Source organism: Erpetoichthys calabaricus, chromosome 12 (assembly GCF_900747795.2).
Source record: "Erpetoichthys calabaricus chromosome 12, fErpCal1.3, whole genome shotgun sequence".
NCBI lineage: Eukaryota > Metazoa > Chordata > Cladistia > Polypteriformes > Polypteridae > Erpetoichthys > Erpetoichthys calabaricus.
The window spans coordinates 8,637,848-8,659,336 of NC_041405.2; the positions used below are offsets into that span (position 1 = coordinate 8,637,848).

At 40.0% G+C, this 21,489-nt stretch overlaps 1 protein-coding gene across 1 annotated transcript; it reads right to left on the bottom strand.

Annotated features, from left to right (window-relative positions):
- Positions 1–3,645: 3,645 nt before the first annotated feature.
- On the bottom strand, positions 3,646–9,994 carry LOC127529816 (tapasin-related protein-like). The gene is made up of 2 exons (XM_051934724.1): positions 9,654–9,994; positions 3,646–4,267 (listed from the first exon to the last, which is right to left on the bottom strand). Exons 1-2 carry the CDS (start codon positions 9,793–9,795, stop codon positions 3,963–3,965), a joined length of 447 nt encoding a protein of 148 aa, XP_051790684.1. The 5' UTR covers positions 9,796–9,994; the 3' UTR covers positions 3,646–3,962.
- Positions 9,995–21,489: the final 11,495 nt, after the last annotated feature.

The window sequence follows — 21,489 nt, forward strand, 5'->3', positions numbered from 1 at the left end:
TCACTGCGTGATTCACAGACAGCATTTAGTAGCAAAAAATCTGTGTCCTAGATTGCACCAGTCTTTACAATATGTTATAAATGCTGTCAACAAGATTCGAAGCAATTCTTTGAACTCTCGGTTATTTGCTCAGCTATGTGAGGAAAACGACGAAGTCTTTACTCGGTTACTTCTGCACACTGAAGTTCGCTGGCTATCGAGGCTCTTGCTTAGCAAGATTTTCAACTATTTTTGAATCTGTGTTGGAGTTTTTACAAGAAAAAGATCCGAATTTGAAAGAAAATCTGAACAATTGTAAAACAGATATTTATTACTTGACTGATATCTTTGGTATGTTTAACAAAGTTAATTTGCAGCTGCAGGGTGACAATCTCAACTTGATTAAAACAAAATCAATAATATCGGCCTTTGTGGGTAAACTTATCCTTTATAAACAAAATTTAAGCAGAAAAGAATATTCACAGTTTCCGCATTTGTCAAAATTACCAGAAATGCTTCAAGACGATGTTATTTTATCATATGTCACTCACTTGGACGCATTACACAAGGATTTTACTAAGAGGTTTGAGGATCTCTTAAATTTACAAATTCCTCAATGGATAATAAATCCGTACAATATCACAGCCATGGAAGAAGCTAATGTGATAATGCAAGAAGAGTTGATCACCATCAGCACAGACGAGGAGCTTAAGCAGAAGTTCAACCAAGGCTATCAGAAGTTCTGGTTACAGCGCAACATTGAAACACAGTATCCTGCATTGTGGAACATTGCTTAAAAATACCTTATCGCTTTTCCATCATCATACCTAGTGGAAAAAGGCTTCAGTGTGGTTACAAACATTTTGACAAAACAAAGAAACTGTTTGAAAATCAACGAACGCAGAGATTTAAGGCTGCAACTCACCAATATTGAACCAGATTTAGCTAGATTGGTAGAAAGTCACCAGGTTCATCCATCACACTGAATTTTTTATTTTTTTATCTTTACTTTGCGATTTAAATGTTTTTTTTCAAAAAATAATTACCTACTTAAGTATTTTTACGTAATTTATATTAATAATTATTAATTACACTTGATATTTACTGAATTTTATGTCTATTTATTTTGTTAAATTTTGATGAGAAAATTATGTCAAGTTTACTCACTTAACCAACCGCAAAGCTTTTAAATTGGTAAGTATTTTGTATCAATAGGAAAAAAAACTAGAGATAGAATTTTTAAAGTAATTTGGCTATGGGGGTCTGAGGTATCAGTTCATTTTGGAAAAGGGGTCTCTTGCCCAAAATAGTTTGGGAATCCCTGCTATAGACTATACCAAAAACAAATTATACTAATCAAACAGCATATTACTGATTTACTTGTTATCACTTATATTTGTGAAAACTGTTTATTAGTAAGTCAAAATCATTTTTTGTAATCCACGTAAACCCCTTTCTAGAAGAATAAAGCTAATTATGGCGTCAAGTACCCAACTAAGATAGAGCGGAATCTTACATTACAAACACACCACAATCACCTATTTTGTATCTACAAATTAAAGCACCACAACACTTTAGCCTAGTGCCCGAATCTTACTGCTGTAATATTCGCTAACACTCCCTTGGGTACCTGTTTTTCTCCCACATTCCAAACTTTAACTCATGTACTATCATACTGTATATACAGGTACAGTAAATACAAGTTTCTGAATGGGAAATTCCATACCAATGTCAACCTACAAGTCAGACTAGTCAGAGAAAACAAAGCTCCTTAAATTCTCCGAGTTGTGATGTAATGTGGACTAAGATGAAAGGTCAAGTCATGTTCTTGTTTAAGCTGCCTGAGAATCCTGAGAACCTAGCACAGTGTACAAGGCAGGAACAAAGCCTGGACAGGTGCCAATCCATCGCAGGGTGAACATATGCAGAGGGCCAATTTAGCTTCGCCATTCCACCTACACTGCATATCTTTGGATTGTGGGAGGAAACCCACACAGAGACGGGGAAGACATGCAATCTCCATGAAGGGAGGACTCGGGATGTGAACCCTGGTCTCCTTACTGCAAGACAGCACCACTACTGCACCATCCCTTTCATCTTAATTGATTACATCAGGGATTGGCTCTCAGCCCTTTCTTATTTGCAATGGTGATGGACAGGTTGACCGATGAGATTAGATAGGAGTCCCCATGGACTGTGATGTTTGCTGATGACATTGTGATCTGTAGCGAGAGTAGGGAGCAGGTTGAGGAGACCCTGGAGAGGTGGAGATATGAGGAGGAGAGGAGAGAAATGAAGGTCAGTAGGACCACCAAGACAGAATACATGTGTGTAAATGAGAGGGAGGTCAGTGGAATGGTGAGGATGAGGGAGTAGATTTGGCAAAGGTAGATGAGTTTAAATACTTGGGGGTCAACAGTACAGAGTAATGGGGATTGTGGAAGAGAAGTGAAAAAGAGTGCAGGCAGGGTGGAATGGGGGGAGAAGAGTGTCAGGAGTGATTTGTGACAGACGGATATCAGCAAGAGTGAAAGGGAAGATCTACAGGACGGTAGTGAGACCAGCTATGTTATATGGGTTAGAGATGGTAGCACTGACTAGAAAGCAGGAGACAGAGCTGGAGGTGGCAGAGATAAAAATGTTAAGATTTGCACTGGGTGTGACGAGGATGGACAGGATTAGAAAGGAGGACATTAGAGGACCAGCTCAAGTTGGAAGGTTTGGAGACAAAGTCAGAGAGGCAAGATGGTGTTGGTATGGATGTGTGCAGAGGAGAGATGAATGGTATATTGGGAAAATGATGTTAATGATAGAGCTGATGGGCAAGAGGAGAAAAGGAAGGCCTAAGAGAAGGTTTATGGATGTGCTGAGAGAGGACATGCAGGTGATGGGTGTAACAGAGCAAGAAGCAGAGGACAGAAAGATATGGAAGAAGATGATCTGCTATGGCAACCCCTAATGGGAGCAGCCGAAAGAAGAAGAAGAAGAAGAGTGGATTCTCTCCACCACCCTTACCATGCTAATAATTTCAATGAAATGGTCCTATCATTTGAAGCCGAAAGAAGAAAAAGAAGAAAAATATAGCCTGGTCAGCCAAAAATCCCATTTATTACTCAAATTGCATTTGAAGAAAAGTGATACAAATTTAATGTGTATTTTGAAAAATGTAGTTAATCTTTAAATGTTTTTTTTAAAAGGACCAATTAACAAATTAACAATGACCTCACGTTCCTCTGAAAAGTACAACCAAATATCCACGTGAACGCACTGAACTGGGAAGATGAAATGTCAAGCCTGGTAGCTCCACATAGTCTGATGGCACATTTATGCAGTATATATTGGCTCTGAGTGCGTCAATTTAGGTGTGTTTTGCAAGTTTTCCTGTGATAGACTAATGAACCACCAAGCATTGGTTCCTGCATTACAGTTACCAAAAAAAAAAAAAAAAAATAGATTAACATTTCAATTTGGAGGTCTTCCTTATACTGAATAGCAGGCCTAACTGCTTTTCTGCCTTGCTAGCCACCCTTGCCGTTTGCTCAGTCCCATCATTAATGTTTAACTGGGCAAGGTTTTTCTTCTTGTCTTGAATCCATTACTACAAGCACTAGAATGGGCAGTGACAGCACTGGGGGGCAATAATGACATTTAGGAAGTGTCAACTGGCCTTATCTCAGTGATAATGGTAAAGGAGTTTAGATTGCTTTAGTCTGTTAATATTAATCTTTATGACTGTTTGTTTTTAACTATGTCTATAATGTAATTGATTTATGGAAATAGTGTATGGTTTAATAATTTACGGTACATGCACTGCAGTTATACTAATGTTTAAGCACTATCTTCCTGTACTCGGAGTTAAGCATAATACAAAAGCTAATTGCAGCAATGGTTTAAAAGATAAACTTTACTCTTACATTCAATACTATAAGCCTTAACTGAAAGGACACATTTCCTGAAGATCACTTGACCTGAAGTTTCACCTGTCACTTACGGCAAAATTGTAGTGGAATCTCCTTCACTGACCCATACAGAGATTCATGTTTCACCCGGCAGGATATGTTGGCAGCCACGTCTTTGGTTTCATGGAAGTAGAGGTAACGGTTCACTGTACTTAAGGTTTGGTCTCCATTTTGCTCTATCTGCAGAGGCCTTTGATGAAGCAGTGGCATGGAGTCTTTTACCCATTCAATGGTAATGTCTCTGGGGTAGAAGTGTTGGACATGACACTCCAAGGTGCTTGATCGATTTGGCATTTTCAGACTGGGCTTCACAAATACTTTAGGAAGAGCTGGAAAAGCAAAAAAAGTTTAGTGAGAACTCAGGATAAGTCTTATTTCAAGGATATACTTGTGTAAATTATAGGTTTTCCCCTAAGGATTGATTAGAGGTTTTCTATAAAGGCATTTTTATGCCCATTGTTTCTAGCTTGCTTGCAGTCCTTTAACAAAAGACTTGACATTTTAAAATCTCCTTAATCTAATTCTGATTCACAAAGTATAGCTAGAATGTTCAGTACCTGACAAAAAAAAAAAAAAACTCAGTTCAGATATATAGTACTGTGCAAAGTTTTAGGCAGGTGTGAAAAAAATGCTGTAACAAAGAATGCTTTCAGAAATATAAATGATTGTTTATTGTTATCAATTTATAAAATGCAAAGTGAGTGAACAAAAGAAAAATCTAAATCAAATCAATATTTGGTGTTCCTACCTTTTGTCTCCAAACCAGCATCAATTCTTATAGGTCCACTTGCACAAAGTCAGGGATTTTGTAGGATTCCAGTCAGGTGTCTGATCAACCAATTCTACCAAACAGGTGCTAATGATCATCAATGTCACACGTAGGTTGAAACCCAGTCATTAACTGAAACAGAAACAGCTTAAAACTGGGTGAGGAACAGCCAAACTCTGCTAACAAGGTGAGGTTGTGGAAGACAGTTTCATGTCATGGCAAGATTGAGCACAGCAACAAGACACAAGGTAGTTCTACTGCATCAGCAAGGTCTCTCCCAGACAAAGATTTCAAAGCAGACTGGGGTTTCAAGATGTGCTGTTCAAGCTCTTTTGAAGAAGCACAAAGAAACGGGCAACGTTGAGGATCACAGATGCAGTGATCGGCCAAGGAAACTTAGTGCAGCAGATGAAAGACACATCAAGCTTATTACCCTTCAAAATCGGAAGATGTCCAGCAGTGCCATCAGCTCAGAACTGGCAGAAACCAGTAGGACCCAGGTACACCCATCTACTGTCCAGAGAAGTCTGGCCAGAAGTGGTCTTCATGGAAGAGTTGCAGCCAAAAAGCCATACCTCCGATGTGGAAACAAGGCCAAGCGACTCAAGTATGCACGAAAAACATAGGAACTGGGGTGCAGAAAAATGGCAGCAGGTGCTCTGGACTGATGAGTCAAAATTTGAAATATTTGGCTGTAGCAGAAGGCAGTTTGTTCGTCGAAGGGCTGGAGAGCGGTACAATAATGAGTGTCTGCGGTACAATAATGAGTGTCTGCAGGCAACAGTGAAGCATGGTGGAGGTTCCTTGAATGTTTGGGGCTGCATTTCTGCAAATGGAGTTGGAGATTTGGTCAGGATTAATGGTGTTCTCAATGCTGAGAAATACAGGCAGATACTTATCAATCATGCAATACCATCAGGGAGGCATATGATTGGCCTCAAATTTATTCTGCAGCAGGACAACGACCCCAAACATACAGCCAAAGTCATTAAGAACTATCTTCAGCGTAAAGAAGAACAAGAAGTCCTGGGAGTGATGGTATGGCCCCCACAGAGCCCTGATCTCAACATCATTGAGTGTGTCTGGGATTACATGAAGAGACAGAAGGATGTAAGGAAGCCTACTTCCACAGAAGATCTGGGGTTAGTTCTCAAAGATGTTTGGAACAACCTACCAGCCGAGTCCCTTCAAAAACTGTGTGCAAGTGTACCTAGAAGAATTGATGTTGTTTTGAAGGCAAAGGGTGGTCACACCAAATATTGATTTGATTTAGATTTCTCTGTGGAAGATTGTGGGTTCGCTTCCTGGTTCCTCCCTGTGTGGATAGTGCTTTGAGTACTGAGAAAAGCGCTATATATGTGTAATTAATTATTATTATTTTGTTCATTCACTGCATTTTGTTGATGAAAATGATTAACACTTACATTTTTGAATGCATTCTTTGTTTACAGCATTTTTTTCACACCTGCCTAAAACTTTTGCACAGTACTGTATGTGCCGACTAAAGTGGGTTGCATCTCAGTGCCCCCCATAAATAGTTATGCCTCTTGACTGGCCAATGAAGTCCTCTTTAACCCCTTTAACATTATCCAAGAGGTAACTTGTCGGCTGCTAGATGCACGCGCAATGTTTTCCCAAAAAGAGGGTGGATGTTGTGGCAGCAAGAAAGCTAAACACAGGCCATAAAATGCATAAAAAAACAAAAAAAAAAGCAATTTGTCGTGTTATAATAGCTTACATTCTTCAAATAGCATGTGACAGCATTAATGATTCCAGTTCTAGTGAAGCATATGAAGGTAGTGATTTTGTTCAAATGGTAAACTATGATGCTAGCTCTGAATATTTGTGATGTTACGAGAGTGCTGGGAGCTCGGGTCCTAACTCTCTAGGACAGGGATGTCAAACTCAGTTCTGGAGGGCTGCAGTCATCATTCTACCCTTCTTTATTAGTGACCAGTTTTTGCTGCTAATAAACTTTTTTTGCCTTAGTTTTAATTAATTTGACTCAGGCCGCTTAGTTGTTTCTTTTTCTTTAATGAGCAACCAAACAATAATGAGACACTAAACAAGCCACCACGTGATCAGTTCATCTGTGCCCATCACACAATATCTGAAAAGAATGATGAAGACCTCCGTGAGATCTCTCAGGGTCACCAAAACATGTTGATGGTGTTCTTAGCAAAAACAGAAAATCAAGTTTTGGAAATGACTGCTGTGGCAGAATGAGAGCAGCAACAAGCCATGGAATTAAATACCGGGTTTAATTAACAACACGAATCAGCGTTTCATTAAGAAATGGTTGGAGTTTGAAGACCCGATTTAGCAGGTCATCTCTTGGCTCATTTCACGTCTCTCTTGAATTTTGCAAACATTGAATGCCCCTACAATCCGTGAAGTGATATGCAGATTTACACATTTCCCTACCACTGAATGCAAGATAATGGTAAAGGAAGATGCATTCATGCAAATCAGCACACAAATAAAGATTATTGTCCTAAGTGAAGATACATTTTATTGTGAATCACAAGATAAATCACAGTATCAGCACACTGGACTCAAACTGTTATTGTAGTAGCATATTAAACAGGGCTAGATGAGTGAATAACAGCAAAATGTCACATAGGTATACTGAGCTTTGCATTCCATGAAGCTCTGAAACATTCCCATTACATTTTACAAGCCTAGGAAGGTTCAAGAAGCCAGGTGAAGACTGGCAGTGCATTGGATAAATAGAGCCTCACGGATGATAAGCAAGGACCACAGAGAGAGTCAAGGCACATGACTGGAAGATGATTGGAAGAGTGAGTGCGACTTCAGAAACAGCACAAGGATAGCTGTAGCTAATAGTAACGGTTACTTCATGAGGTGTTTCCCATGGCTATAACGGAGGAAACGTCATTCATGTAAAAGTACGGCTGTAGATAACCCATCTATCCACCCTCCCATTTTCTAAACCTGCTTTATCTTGAGCAGGAAGCTGGGGCCTATACCAGCAAGCTCAGCTTGCACAGCTTCAAGTAATAGCTTACCTTATTATACTTTCCTTCTTCTGCTCCTACTTTGAATATTATTATTATATTTGTGGTGTAGCTCTAGTGTTAGTATCAGAAAACTACAATACACCATCATGAGTTCCAATTTGCAGCTTAGGATGTTGTGAAGTCGAGACGTCATTAGTTCTCAAACATCACATTTTGTAGGTGTAGGATGCTTTGTAACTACTTCTCATGTCGTACTCAGAGGAAGGACAAATTCTTATCCTAGCATGAATTTTAGGAGTAATTTTGAGACACTTTATAAATATAAGCACAATCTGAAAATTTGTGATTCACACATTGCTGAAAAGACTGAATCTGTAACACATAAGACTGAAAAAACTGGAACTGAGCTCCATGATGACCACAGCATTACAAAAAGCAGATCCAGTCTTAAAATCACCAGCCTAATACGGTGACAGTGGCAACAAAATCATAATTTTACCAAAACAGCAGTTCCAATAGTGAAGAACGGATGATAATGTTTTCCAAGTTTTAACACAAGTTTTAGTGTAAGCCCATTTAATTTAGCAATGCAGTTAAGGCCTAAAACTGCAGTACTGCATTGATCATTTATTGTTAACTTTATTTTTCATGTTGCCCCGTGTCTCTTATCCTCCGTCAGTTGGAGGATTGTTATTGTATGAAATATTAAATCACTACAAATGCAAGTTTCAAGAAAAGAATTGACACTATTTTTGTTATATTTATTTCCAAATAGCACAAATGTTCTGTATACATCAGAGAAAAAACACAACACTCCAGAGTAGTCTAAAATGCCTTTCAACGAGTGTTAAAATCTTCTACTCGATCACATATCAAAGACCAGGCTGCCTAAATGTGTGTGTTTTTAATGCTTTATTTAAATAATGCTGCTGTATCTTTCCATATCAGATACAAATCTCTGAACTCAAGCAATAAAACTCTCAATTGCAGGCGACTGAGCGCAGCTGAACAGAATTATTTTAATTATCCATCCATCCATCATCCAACACGCTATATCCGAACACAGGGTCACGGGGGTCTGCTGTAGCCAATCCATTATTATTACCATATATACTCACATAAGTCGGGTCTTGAAACCTAAAAAAACACAAACAAAATCAGACACCGACTTATACGCCTGCTCAAAAATGCGCCAATTTTTTTTTTTTTTTATATAAACACCTTGTTTCCTCCAATCTCGCATGAGCTTCTAAGACACATTGAATTTTGTTGCTGCAGTGCAGTTACCAATTTCTTTTGCCACTTCAACAATTTTTAATTTAATACCAGCTTCAGATGTTCTTCTGATCCAACGCTCCATCGTAGATAAGGGATGCTCTTACGATAAAGGTGTATGAGGGTGTGAGATACAAAAAAAAAAAAAAAAAAACATTGCAAATGTTGCTTCGGAATAGTTTGGGTATCACTGTGTGGTCATGAAGGCAAAACACATAGGAAAAAAAAAAGGCAGTGTGCTCCGTGGTTACTCTCCCAGGTGGGTGTTAGCATATCGTAATCTCTTGGACCGATAGCGTGAATTTTCTACATTCAACTTATACAACCGACATTATAAATTATACATTGATAAAATCAAGTCCCGACTTATCCGCAGGAGAACTTATCTGTGGGTATATACGGTAATGTGGTATTACATGACTTTTTTTTGCCCCCTCTCCACATCCTTGATGATAAATAGGCACCCATAGTACACACCATCTCCTTGCGGTTCTGAACTGGATATGCAAGTTAGGAAATGGATGGATGAATATTCAAGTCAGTTTCCAACAAGTAAACTGATGTCCCCATCCAACAATGGCTCCTTTACCTTGTGCCAGTGCAGCCCTGTGACACTAAACCAGATTAATTATATCTAAAAATAGACGGATGGAAAGACGATATAAAATGCAAGTAGTAGTCTTTACCTACCGACAACTTTGAGTGTAACCCGGGCTGTTGCAGTCTCCAGCATAGTCTCGGACACTTCACATGTATATTCTCCTCCATCTTCAATGGTGACTTGCTTGAGTAAGAGGGAGGCGTTAAAGTTCTCTAACTCACTTTGAACCATTGATGCCCTGCTGGTGTTTTCCAGTTTTCCATGTTTAAACTCTGACAGTATCGATCTACTACGTCTCCAGGTTGGAATGATAAATTTTAAGCCATATTGAGGGCTGGTTGGAATAAAGACACAGGGCAGCTGGGCATCTGAATGTAACAAGGCAGTCACCTCAAGATGCGGTGGAAATACTTGCAATGTCTCACATGCAACTAAAAAAAAAAAATTTCAATATTAAATTCAAAAGGTATCTCAATTTTTCATTCAAATTCATGAAACGTTCCTGCTTTGATACCTGCTATTTCTACCTTCCTTGACAAGATAAATTTTTCTGCCTAACCTCATTGTGTTAGTTCTTATTTTATGAATTCCTCTGCAATTTACTGTATTCTGATTTCATCTGGAGCAATTTGTCCCAAAAGTTAGTCATGAACGCCATTAGGTTAGATACAGGTTGACATCCCCCACTTGTTTATGTACACAAAGGAAAATCATTTGTACAAGCAGGACAGTAAATCACAGTTATGGGTGCCTTCCGAGACTTCAGAAGAATCTAAATGTGTTAGCAAATGATAAACTACGTAGGATTAAAGGAGTGCAAAAAAGAAGATACAAGAGCAGAGGATTAATCATTGGTGAGGATTTATCTGTGGTTGTTGTTTAAGACTTACAGTGATATGCCCATATTGGCTAAGAAACACATTGTGTTAATGAGATTAAGCCAGAGCTTATTCAGAAACTAGTCGAGGGTTATAATTAGTGTAATCATGATTGTCAGAACTAAAGGGCAAAACAAAACTCAGTCTAAAATCAAAAGCAAATTTTTAGAAAAACCAAGAGAATCCTAAACGGAGTAGAGATTTCTAACTCACACATTGTGAAGCTTTATAGCGTTTCTTCGATCCAAAGACATGATACCAGGGTTCTGACGTCAAATGCGGTGACAGCATTGATCCCTTGTTAGTCAACTGTCCCAGAAACATGGCAGTGAATATAAAAGTCACAAACTACACAGCAATGCAGCAAATAATACAAATGCATAAAATAAAATTTAAAAAATATAAATGGCACAATGTTAATAAAATAGGTTTTGAGTCTGTATTAGATCATTGTTTGGGAACTGTCCTTGGACTGTGACTATCATTTGTATTAATAATAACAGATTCAAGTCTGGTGGGTACACTTATGAAACCAGTTGTCCAACCCCTCTTCCTGAGAGGCAAGTTTATAAAAATACAAAATTAATCTGCATAAATCCACTGGAACATTTGTTGATTTTTCAACAGCGTAACAAAAACAATAATTTATTTCTATAGCACATTTTCATATAAATGATATAGCTCAAAGTTCTTTGCAGGATGAGGAAAGAGAACAAAGACAAAATATAAAAATAAAATTGGGCAATACTAATTAACATAGAATACAAGTAATATCTGGTGGCCAGGGAAGACAGAAAAAACAAAAAACAAACAAAAAAAAAACTCCAGATGGCTGGAGAAAAAAAATAAAAATAAAAATCTGCAGGGGTTCCAAGGTCAGGAGACCACCCAGCCCCCTCTAGGCATTCTACCAAACATAAATGATCTCAATCAGTCATCATGGTTTTCAGGCTTCACATGGAAGAACTTGATGATGATGGTCATGTGGACCTCTGGCCTTCAATCCATCAATGTAGGATAAACTACAGACATTTACAAAATTTCATTTAATATTACTGTTATTGTAAGCATGTTCTGAATACATGACATTAACAAAGGTTTCCATATATAAAAGGAAATGTGTCAGGTATAACCACAACAGGACACACTGAGCCCCAAACCACAGACACAGTCCCAGGTGCAAATAAAGGATTGAATGTGTCAAAAACACAACACATTGTCAGAAGTTCAAATCATGGATACTGTGGCTATATTGACCCTCTGGACTGTGTTACTTATAATCAAGGGTTGTTTACCTGACCTGCTATCTACTCTCTCTCTTTAATATTTTATTATATATATAATCCTAAGCCTAAAAGTGCAACGATTTTATGTCACGTTGATAGATAGATAGATAGATAGATAGATAGCTGTCTGGAGATGACCCTGTTCAGTGGATGCAGTGGATTCTCCATGATTGACAGGAGCCTGCTGAGCGCCTGTCGCTCCGCCACAGATATCAAACTGTCCAGCTTTATTATTTATTTAAGCTTATTTTAAAACCTACGTACTATATATATGTTTGGTATTCTTTTCAGAATTTATCGAACTTTAATGTGGTGCTGTTAGATTTTCAGATTCTTATTCCATTTTTAAATATAAAACTAAAAAAATATCAAGAACTTGTGTCCTGCGAGACAAGATTTTGTGCCAAGAGATTTAACCATGCCCAGGGCCGGAAATAAAAGACAAAGAGTAGGACAGCTGCTGTACAGGCTTTTAAATGTTCGAAGCGCCATGCGAGCTGCAGATCATGTGACACGTCAGCAGCAGCAGCAAGCCATCAGCTGATCGAGCAAAGTGAAGGTAAAAAAAAACTGAATGTGTTTCCCATTGTATCACCATTTAAGAGGGGGTTTCAGAGGAGCGACCACAACTCCTTGGGGTGTGTTCAGCCCGCCTCTTCACAACGCAAACGGCAGAGACGCGAAGTGGCTGGTGCGTAGTGCAGGCCGGGGGGGCTGGTGAGTGAAGTGAGCAGGGGGAGAACTCCTTAGTACTTTTATAAAATGTTTAACATGTTGGAAGCCTTGTGCTCAAGTTAATATTCATTTTTGTACTTACAGTTAAGAAAACACTTGTGTAGTGGAGGTTGGGAGAACTGAAAGGGTTTTCGATAAATGACCTTGCTGTTCCTCTTCCTGTTTTGTATCTTGAATTAAAATGGACACTCCTTGTCTGAATGTGGATGGCGAGCAAACTTGTGTTTAAAAACATGAGGTGCATGGCTAATTAACAAATGAACAGATAAAGGAAAATGTGCCCTAGCTGTTTAATAGACTCTAGGTTAGTTAGCTTTAAAGCCAATTCTGTGCAAACACAATCAGATGGCCCCAACTGTAGATTGGACAACAGGTAAAGTTGATTGGTAGCTGGACAAAGTGCCCAGAATGTGGTGAAAAACTAAACCGGCTGTTGTGTCTTTACTTTTATAAATTTATATGTTCATTTTTTTGTTTTGTTTTTATCCTACTCATATTGTGAAAACAAATAGATGCCAGAATAATGTTATTAAATATTATTGCCTCCCTTGCTCACTCATTCTCTCTCAAACTAGATAACTGATGCGTCAAGCTCTCCATATTTTGATAATCTGTCTTACTGCGCTTTGATGGCTGTCAAGTAGAATTCTACGCTTTTTCATTGCATACTTTGCCCTCTTCTCTTTAGCAGTCATAATCTCTGATGTTGCTTCTGTAGTTTTTGCTACAATCCATACACCATGAGCATGCTCTCGTACAACTTGCTGTTCATGTGTACTGCATATTTAAGTCTAATTCATTCTTAAGTGTTGATTTTACATACTTGGTTTTCTGTGATTCCCTTAAAACACCTGTGGGAGGCCTGAACAAGTCCAGGGACCCCTCCCTCCTCAACCCACCCAATGCATAACAGTACTATCTGGACACGACCAAGTTCTATAGGGGGAAGAGAAAGGTTTTAAGGAAAACATCTCCTAATCAGCCTAAAGTGACTGTAATGTCACAATAATTAATTCTACTAACCAAACAACCAGTAATGAGTATCAACCATGAGGTTGCTGGTCACATTTCACAGGACGATGTGAGAAGACTTTGCAGCAAAGAAGTTCAGGAAGGTAAAACTGACAATAGAAAAGTTGTCAGGGTCAGGTCAGTCTTTACATTGTGTGAAATTCAAGGTTCTGAAAAACTCTGCAATTATTGTGTTATATTTAAGTGATATAATGTTGGTGGCGCAGTGGGTAGCGCTGCTGCCTCGCAGTTGGGAGACCTGGGGACCCGGGCTTGCTTCCCGGGCCCTCCCTGAGTGGAGTTTGCATGTTCTCCCCGTGTCTGTGTGGGTTTCCTCCGGGCGCTCCCGTTTCCTCCCACAGTCCAAAGACATGCAGGTTAGGTGGATTGGCGATTCTAAATTGGCCTTGGTGTGTTTGTGTGTGTCCTGCGGTGGGTTGGCACCCTGCCCGGGATTGGTTTGTGCCCTGTGTTGGCTGGGATTGGCTCCAGCAGACCCCCGTGACCCTGTGTTCGGATTCAGCGGGTTGGAAAATGGATGGATGGATGATATAATGTATAAAGTGCATAGTTTCAGAGATAATGGTGTTCTTTTATTTGTTCTTACATTCACATATATTTTTTTATGCATTCGCCTCAAAGCACCAGTTTAGGATAAATTATTGTAATAATGCAGTCATTGACACCAGAAACTGTCATATTGTAATACAAAACTGTTCCTATAGACCGTTCGATCAACATCAACAGGCCGGACAACGTGTTCCACAGCAAGAAGCGCAAATCGTGCGTCTTCATCGATGCGACGTTCCGAAATGACAACAACGTTCTCAGTAAGTAGGTAGAGAAGTTCATCAAGTATAAAAGAACTTGAGGTTGATGTCAGATGCAGGTGGAACACAAGGACAAGAGTGGCTTCAGTAGTTGTAAGAACATTAGGAACCATCAAGACTGAGTTCCGAAAAGCAGCTGGACAGACGCCCGTGTTGAGTCAGAAGACTGATCTCTTTGGCATTGCCTACATTCTTAGATGAGTCCTCAGCTGAACAACCAGCTAAGTTCAAAGCCGGAGAGGTCTGGTTGACCTCCGGCGAAAACACTAGTGTTTGTCAGTGCGCCGAGAGCAGTGTGGTATTAATAAGATTTATAATTACCTTGCATGTAGGGCTGGGCGATATGGACAAAAAAAAAAAAAATCTCTCAATATATTTTGGGTGAATGGCGATATGCATTATATATCTAGACATTTTTATGAAGCGAGTAAAATTTTTAGTTGTTAACCAAAGCTGTACAAGATATCAAAAGAAATTATCAAAATAAAGGTTGAAATACATAAATTAATACATATCTTAACTTACAGGCCCACTATGCCTAAAAGAACTACTGTATCTGCTTTCAGGTTAAGAACATAGTCCAATCATCCATTATCCAAGCCACTATATCCTAACACAGGGTCACGGGGTCTGCTGGAGCCAATCCCAGCCAGCGCAAGGCAGGAACGAATCTCTGGCAGGGCACCAGCCCACCGCAGGGCACACACAAAGGACAAGTTAGAATAGCCAATGTACCTAACCTGCATGTCTTTGGACTGTGGGAGGAAATCAACGGAGAAACGGGGACAACATACAAACTCCACGCAGGGAGGACCCGGGAAGCAAACCCAGGTCTCCGTATTGCAAGGCAGCAGTGCTGCTACTGCGCCATCCTAAGAATAGTCCAAATTTAAATAAAATGCTTAAATGTAAGCAAAAAAAAAAAAAAATGGCAAGGATTCTGAAATGGATTTGAAATTATATGAAAATTCAGCCTACATTACAGTTAAAATAATATAAAATAAATACTATAATAGCAATATAAATACATACACTGTATCTTACTTGCTCTCCAGTGTTTTAACAAACAAGTTAAACTTACATGTACTTACTATACATTAGACATGCATTTAAATTTGTTAGTTTTAAAAATTGCATGTTTTTTTTTATATAAATCTGCAAAACATTTCTTTTTTTTTTTTTCTTTTCAAAAGTCTAGCCTAGGGCGTTTTAAATTTTACACTGATTAAGTCGATGCGTAAAGCATTGCATTCTTTGCCACTTCAGCGTCTGCACCGCTCTCGTAACGTTGCTCTCATTGTCAGTTGAAATAGAAAAAAAGAGGCTCTTTCGTCTAGCTTTCAGTTTGTGAGGTTATCTTGCAGAGCTTCAGCTATGTACCGCTATTCAGTTGTTTTCAAGGAAATAGCTCGTGTGCTGACACGCAGAGAAGGGTCTAGCTGCAACCCGCAATACTTATGATGTTAAACACGGAACGCCCTTCATTGGGAGTTGGATGCACGCGTTTAATCTCCCATTCTTTAATGAAATGAATAGTCGCACTTAAATTTGGCTCGTAGGTGCGGCTTGACCACATATCGATTGTCAACGCGAAATGTTTTAATTTAGCGATGAGGTGGATAAAGGTACGTCTGATTTGAATATACAGTACATGTTAGGCTGCGCTTCTCCGGCAAAGTAATTGTAATTCGCATCGCGGGTCAAGAGTTTTGATCAGTCATTTAAAACTACCCTTTTCCAGTTGAGACGGGAAATGTATCTTTTGCTATGCAGTAATCAACTGCCCACTAAGTTTCCATCCAACTGGCTTTTTATCGATAAAATGGTGTGCGTGATGACGTCACCCCCCCCAAAATGAACTGTCGCATAAGTTTTGTTGTATCGCGAAAAAAATCTGCCCTTGAGCCGTTTCCATACATAATTTTGTGTATGTCGCAAATTATCTACCTTTTGTTTTCCACGTTACACCCCCTCCACTAAACAAAGAAACAAAGAAATGGAGAGATTATTCAGACAGTTTTTTGAAATTTGCCAGCTTACTGTTATTTCAGTTTCACAAATAATTGGAATTGTACATAATATCCGAAGACGACAGCAGAATGAAGCAGTTACTTGTCTGATAGCCCTAGAGCTCGAAGAAAGTACCCCAGTGCGACGAAACCCACGGGTATGGGAGAGACGACGGAATAAGACCTTTTGGGAGGAGGTGGTGGAGAGACACTTCACAGAAAATCTCTGGCTGCAACATTTTATAATGACACAGCCGACGTTTGAGATGTTGTGTGGATTCATCAGTCCTGATGTTGCGCCCATCACAGGTTGCCACGACCACCGTTCCAACCCAAAAGCGGATTGCCATCGCCCTTTACAAGCTGGCAACCTGCGCCGAGTATAGAGTAGTTGGAGAAACTTTCGGGTTAGTAAAACTACCGTCCATCGATGTGTATATGCTGTGTGCACCGCTATTAAAGAAAAATTAATGCGGCGTTATATCAGACTTCCGACTGTAGCGGAGGCCAATGAAATTGCATACCGCAAACCTTGGTGCATCTTGTGCCACAGTTTTACGGTGTGCTGGATGGCACGCATGTGCCTATTCTTCCCCCGACGGAAGGCTACCGCGATTACATTAATCGCAAAGGGTGGCCATCTATTGTTCTCCAGGCCCTTGTTGATGACAGGTGCATGATACGAGACATTTGCGTTGGCACTCCTGGAAGTGCCCATGATGCAGCTGTGTTTGCAGCATCGGATCTGTACAGGTGAGCTACCTTTCAACATCCCTTCACAGTGCGATAAAAACTGAATTAACCTGTTCCCTTAAGGTTTTTAATTAAAACTGAAATTTGAATTAATACAAAATAACGACGTTTAATCAAAAAAAAAAAAACTCTCTTCATCAGACCATGCGAACCGCTCCGCCATTCTCGTTTTGATTGCACGTGATATGTGACACATTTATTTGCGCTAAAGCCCTTTTTTTCGACAAAAAGTGTTTCCAATGTAGTTTTTGCGACATCTGAAGTATCGATATGGAATTTATGCGCTAAAGTTAAACGGAAAAATATTATGTCGACATGTACAACATTTTATCGATAATTAGCATTTCCATCAGCTATATCGGTAAAAAAATAATTTGAAGCGCTAAATATTTTTTTAGCAAAAACTCCTTGGATGGAAACCTGACACCGCGCCACTTTGTACTTTTCTATTGAACAGGGGAGGCATGAGTAAATTAAACTTGCAATGTCATTTGAATTGGTGTAGGCGTTTCGGGAGGAGATTTCCAAAGATCAAATAAACACTTTCACAAAAGGTTCAAGAACGAGCCAATAGCTTCTGTGGTGTAGCGCTATGATTTGCGGTCTCAGAGCGCAGCAACCTTGCCAGGTTTCTGAAACTCGAGTGTGATTCCCCGCTGGAAACTACAGTAATACAGTTTTTTTTTTTCTTTTTAACCTTCGCCGCTCTGCCTGCCTGCAAGCGTCTGCTTTCTGCGTGCTGGGGCCTTTTTCTTTTTTTTTTTCTCTTAAGTAAATCATTAAGTTTAAAAATGTCGATCACGGTTATTTCTGTTGCTTAATTCATGCTTTCATTCATTATAGCTAATACTGTTATCAAGTGGTCGCTATTTTTGCCTGATGTATACAATCTATCTAGCGTCTTTCACATCTATCTCCACTCTCACTGCCCGCTTGCCTGCGTGCAGCGTGTGTCGAGGATTGATATATGATTTAATGTATTTCTTTTTGACAGTTCTCCGAGTTGTAAAACACATATACCTTATATATAAAACGAAACTACTATATAGCTAATACTGTTATGTATCTGTTTAGTGCCTTCTCTGTCTACCTGTCTTCTCGATCTATCCATTTATCTAATGCCTTTCACGTGAATGTACTCGCACTGCCTGCTTGCCTTTCTGCAGCACCTGTCATATAGTGCCTTTCACATCTATCTATCTATCTATCTTTCTATCCTGGGCCGGTTCTAGACAGGCATATATGAGGGGGCAGACAGAAATGTGAAGGGGGCACTTGGAGGCGTGAAAGGGGTGGGGGTGCCCTGGATAACTGTGTTTGTCATGTAATTGGATTGCAGTTTGTCAGGCCTCTACCCTAAGACCTGTCCAACTTGGGTGTCCCACCTGAAGGCTAAGCTTCTGCTGGTCTAGCTCTTAGGGTCATTGAGGCACACAAACCCCCTTGACCACGATAAGGTGGCAATCCCTCAGGAGCAAAACTGAAAAATAAAACAACAAAAAATAAAATAAAATATTCCTCATCAGATTATAACAACTAAAAACAGGACATTTGCCTTAATTGGATGGCCTATATCAAATATATTCAAACCCAACAATAGCACTTCTCACTATTGCCAATATTAAGAAAACTAAAAAGGGTAGGCCAAAAAATCAATTCACCAAGTCTTGAAAAATAAAATAAAAAAATAAAAGAATAAAATATCCATCCAGATCTTTACAACCAACAACATAAAATTTATCTTAATTGGATGGCCTAATTCTCAAATAAATTTGCAAAATAAAGTAAGAATAAAAGAAGACTTCTCAATATAGCCAATATTTACAAAACTAAAAAGGGATAGCATAGTAATTAAAAAAAACAAAGCAATTTCCCATGTCTTTTCCTACAATTCTCAAACTAATTAGTAGAACACAACAGATTTAGAACAGAACATCCATCCATTTTCCAACCCGCTGAATCCGAAGACAGGGTCACGGGGATCTGCTGGAGCCAATCCCAGCCAACACAGGGCACAAGGCAGGAACCAATCCCAGGCAGGGTGCCAACCCACCGCAGGACACACACAAACACCAAGCACACACCAAGCACACACTAGGGCCAATTTAGAATTGCCAATCCACCTAACCGGCTTGTCTTTGGACTGTGGGAGGAAGCCCACAAAGACACGGGGAGAACATGCAAACCCGGGTCCCCAGGTCTCCCAACTGAGTGGAGTGGTGGCTCTGAGGCTAGAGATCTGCACTGGCAATCGGAAGGTTGCCGGTTCGAATCCCGTCAATGCCAATAGGGACTCTGCTCTGTTGGGCCCTTAAGCAAGGCCCTTAACCTGCAATTGCTGAGCGCTTTGAGTAGTGAGAAAAGCGTTATATAAATGCAAAAAATTATTATTAAAAAAAAAAAATTATTAACTGCGAGGCAGCAGCACTACCCACTGCGCCACCGTGCCACCTAGAACAGAACATTTGAACTTTTTTCTTCTTTTTTTTTGTCTTGTTTTAAGCTGGTTTGTTTTGCCAGCAACTGAACTCTCTATTTGTAACTGAACAGCTCCACTCTCCTTTCTCTTCAATCCACTCTACAACAACAGTCTCCTGTTTCGCTTTGCAAAAACTCTTTGAAATTCATCCATATCCAAGTTACTGTATTTGTTATGGATTTCTCATGGGCCAAGATCACCAAATTCCTCTTTCTTTTATGTAACATGGTGCGACGATAGGGGGTTAGGACCCGTGACAAAGTGGTGAAGTAACTCTCTCTCGATGCTGAAGACACACCAATGACCAGGGCTGTTACATACAATTTATGTAACTCAGGAAAGGCTTCCTTGTACTCCTGCAGGAGTTTACACACAGTGGACAGGTCTGTTTCCTTTGAACATTTTTTGAGCAGCATCTGTTTTGCCACAAGAACTTAATTTTCCAGACTTACCACATCTGCTACAGTGCCAGCCATCACAGCCAGAGGGTGCAACAGGGTGGGATCTGGAAATGCGCTAGATTTGGGTGCAAGACTAGATATGGCTCCCATCAGGTCAATATTCTTGTGTGAAAATCTAGTTTCCATTTCTGAAATGGCCCTGTCAAGGATGTTGAGCAGGGATCTTTTCAGAGACTGATGGGGGGGAAATGGTAGGGTCACCAGATTCTGTATGGCCCAAAGTTGAGAGCACAACACTTTGACCCAGGTGTTTGCTCATTGTTCTCCTCCTCTTTTTTGGATGTGACTCATCATCAGCAGGAGGTGACACCCCCCCAACAGTCATCCTCACGGATGTTTTTTAAGGAGTCCAGTGCTGCACTAACAACCTTAGAAGCACTGCACAGATTGACTGACTGAGACTGTAGAATAGCATTTGCTGGTTTCAAGACACCAAGCACCCGCACTAGAAACTTTCCAATCTCAAAGAAGTGATGCCTCTTAATTTGGCATAGCAGGCCTGATGCCTTGGTGCACAGGTCAACTGCAGCATCATCCTCCTCTGTCATCTCAGACAGGATACTAAGGATTTGTTCTTGACTGTCCACAGTGCACCTTGTCACCTCATAGTGGCTTGTCCATCTGATCTCAAGCAGCCTTTTTAGACAAGGTGCATCATGTTTATTGAGCACATAGTGCTGGTGAAAAAAGTTGTAGTGTGAACTAGATAGGCTAAAAAATCTTTTTGCACACGGCTCACTCTGCATGGCATGCACAAGCACTAAGTGCAGTTGGTGGTTGTAGCAGTGGATGTATGGGACATATCTGTCAAGCCTCTTTTGGAGCAGAGCTTGTACACCACCTCTAACCCCACACATCACAGAAGCCCCATCATAACACTGGCTAAGTATACTGTCAGCACTGTAGCCAGCATCAGAAAGGTGGAACAATATCTCAGAGGTGATGTACTCTGCATCAAGTTGGTGCAAGTCAAGCAACCCAATAAGATGCTCCTCTGGCATGGAATTTCCTACAAACCGTATTATCACAGACAAATTTTCCACATTGCACCTATCCCTGGTCCCACTTGAGGCAAAATCCGGCAGAATCAGCACTTTCATATTTTTTCCTGACCTCTCCAAGCACCATGTCAGCCAGTGTTTAGATCATTTCATTTTGGATATCCTTAGATGTGTATTTTGCATTTTTTTTGGGATACCCTTAGCAATGCTTGCTAGCTTCTCGTCCTTCTCTAAGGTATATTCCATCAGTTTTAGAAAAATACCTGAAGCAATGTCATCATCATTACCCGCTGCATCATCTCTCAAGGTTTCTGCAGTCCCACAGAGCCCCAACTCACTTACACAGAGAAACCTTCTAGCACTACGGATAGTCTGACATAGTAACGGTTTTTATCAAGTTGTGTTTTACCAACCAACATTGCATCCACAGCCCCACCCTGTGGCCTCTCTGCTTTTATGCTCCATCCAGGTGGTTGAAGCAT

What these genes read in the sequence shown, in the direction of transcription:
- LOC127529816 (XM_051934724.1), bottom strand. Translation starts at nt 9,795, where the DNA reads ATGGTTCAAAGTGAGTTAGAGAACTTTAACGCCTCCCTCTTACTCAAG. An exon ending in GGTTACACTCAAAGTTGTCG is followed by an intron (nt 4,268 to 9,653) that starts GTAGGTAAAGAC and finishes TTGCTTTTCCAG; the next exon opens with CTCTTCCTAAAGTATTTGTG.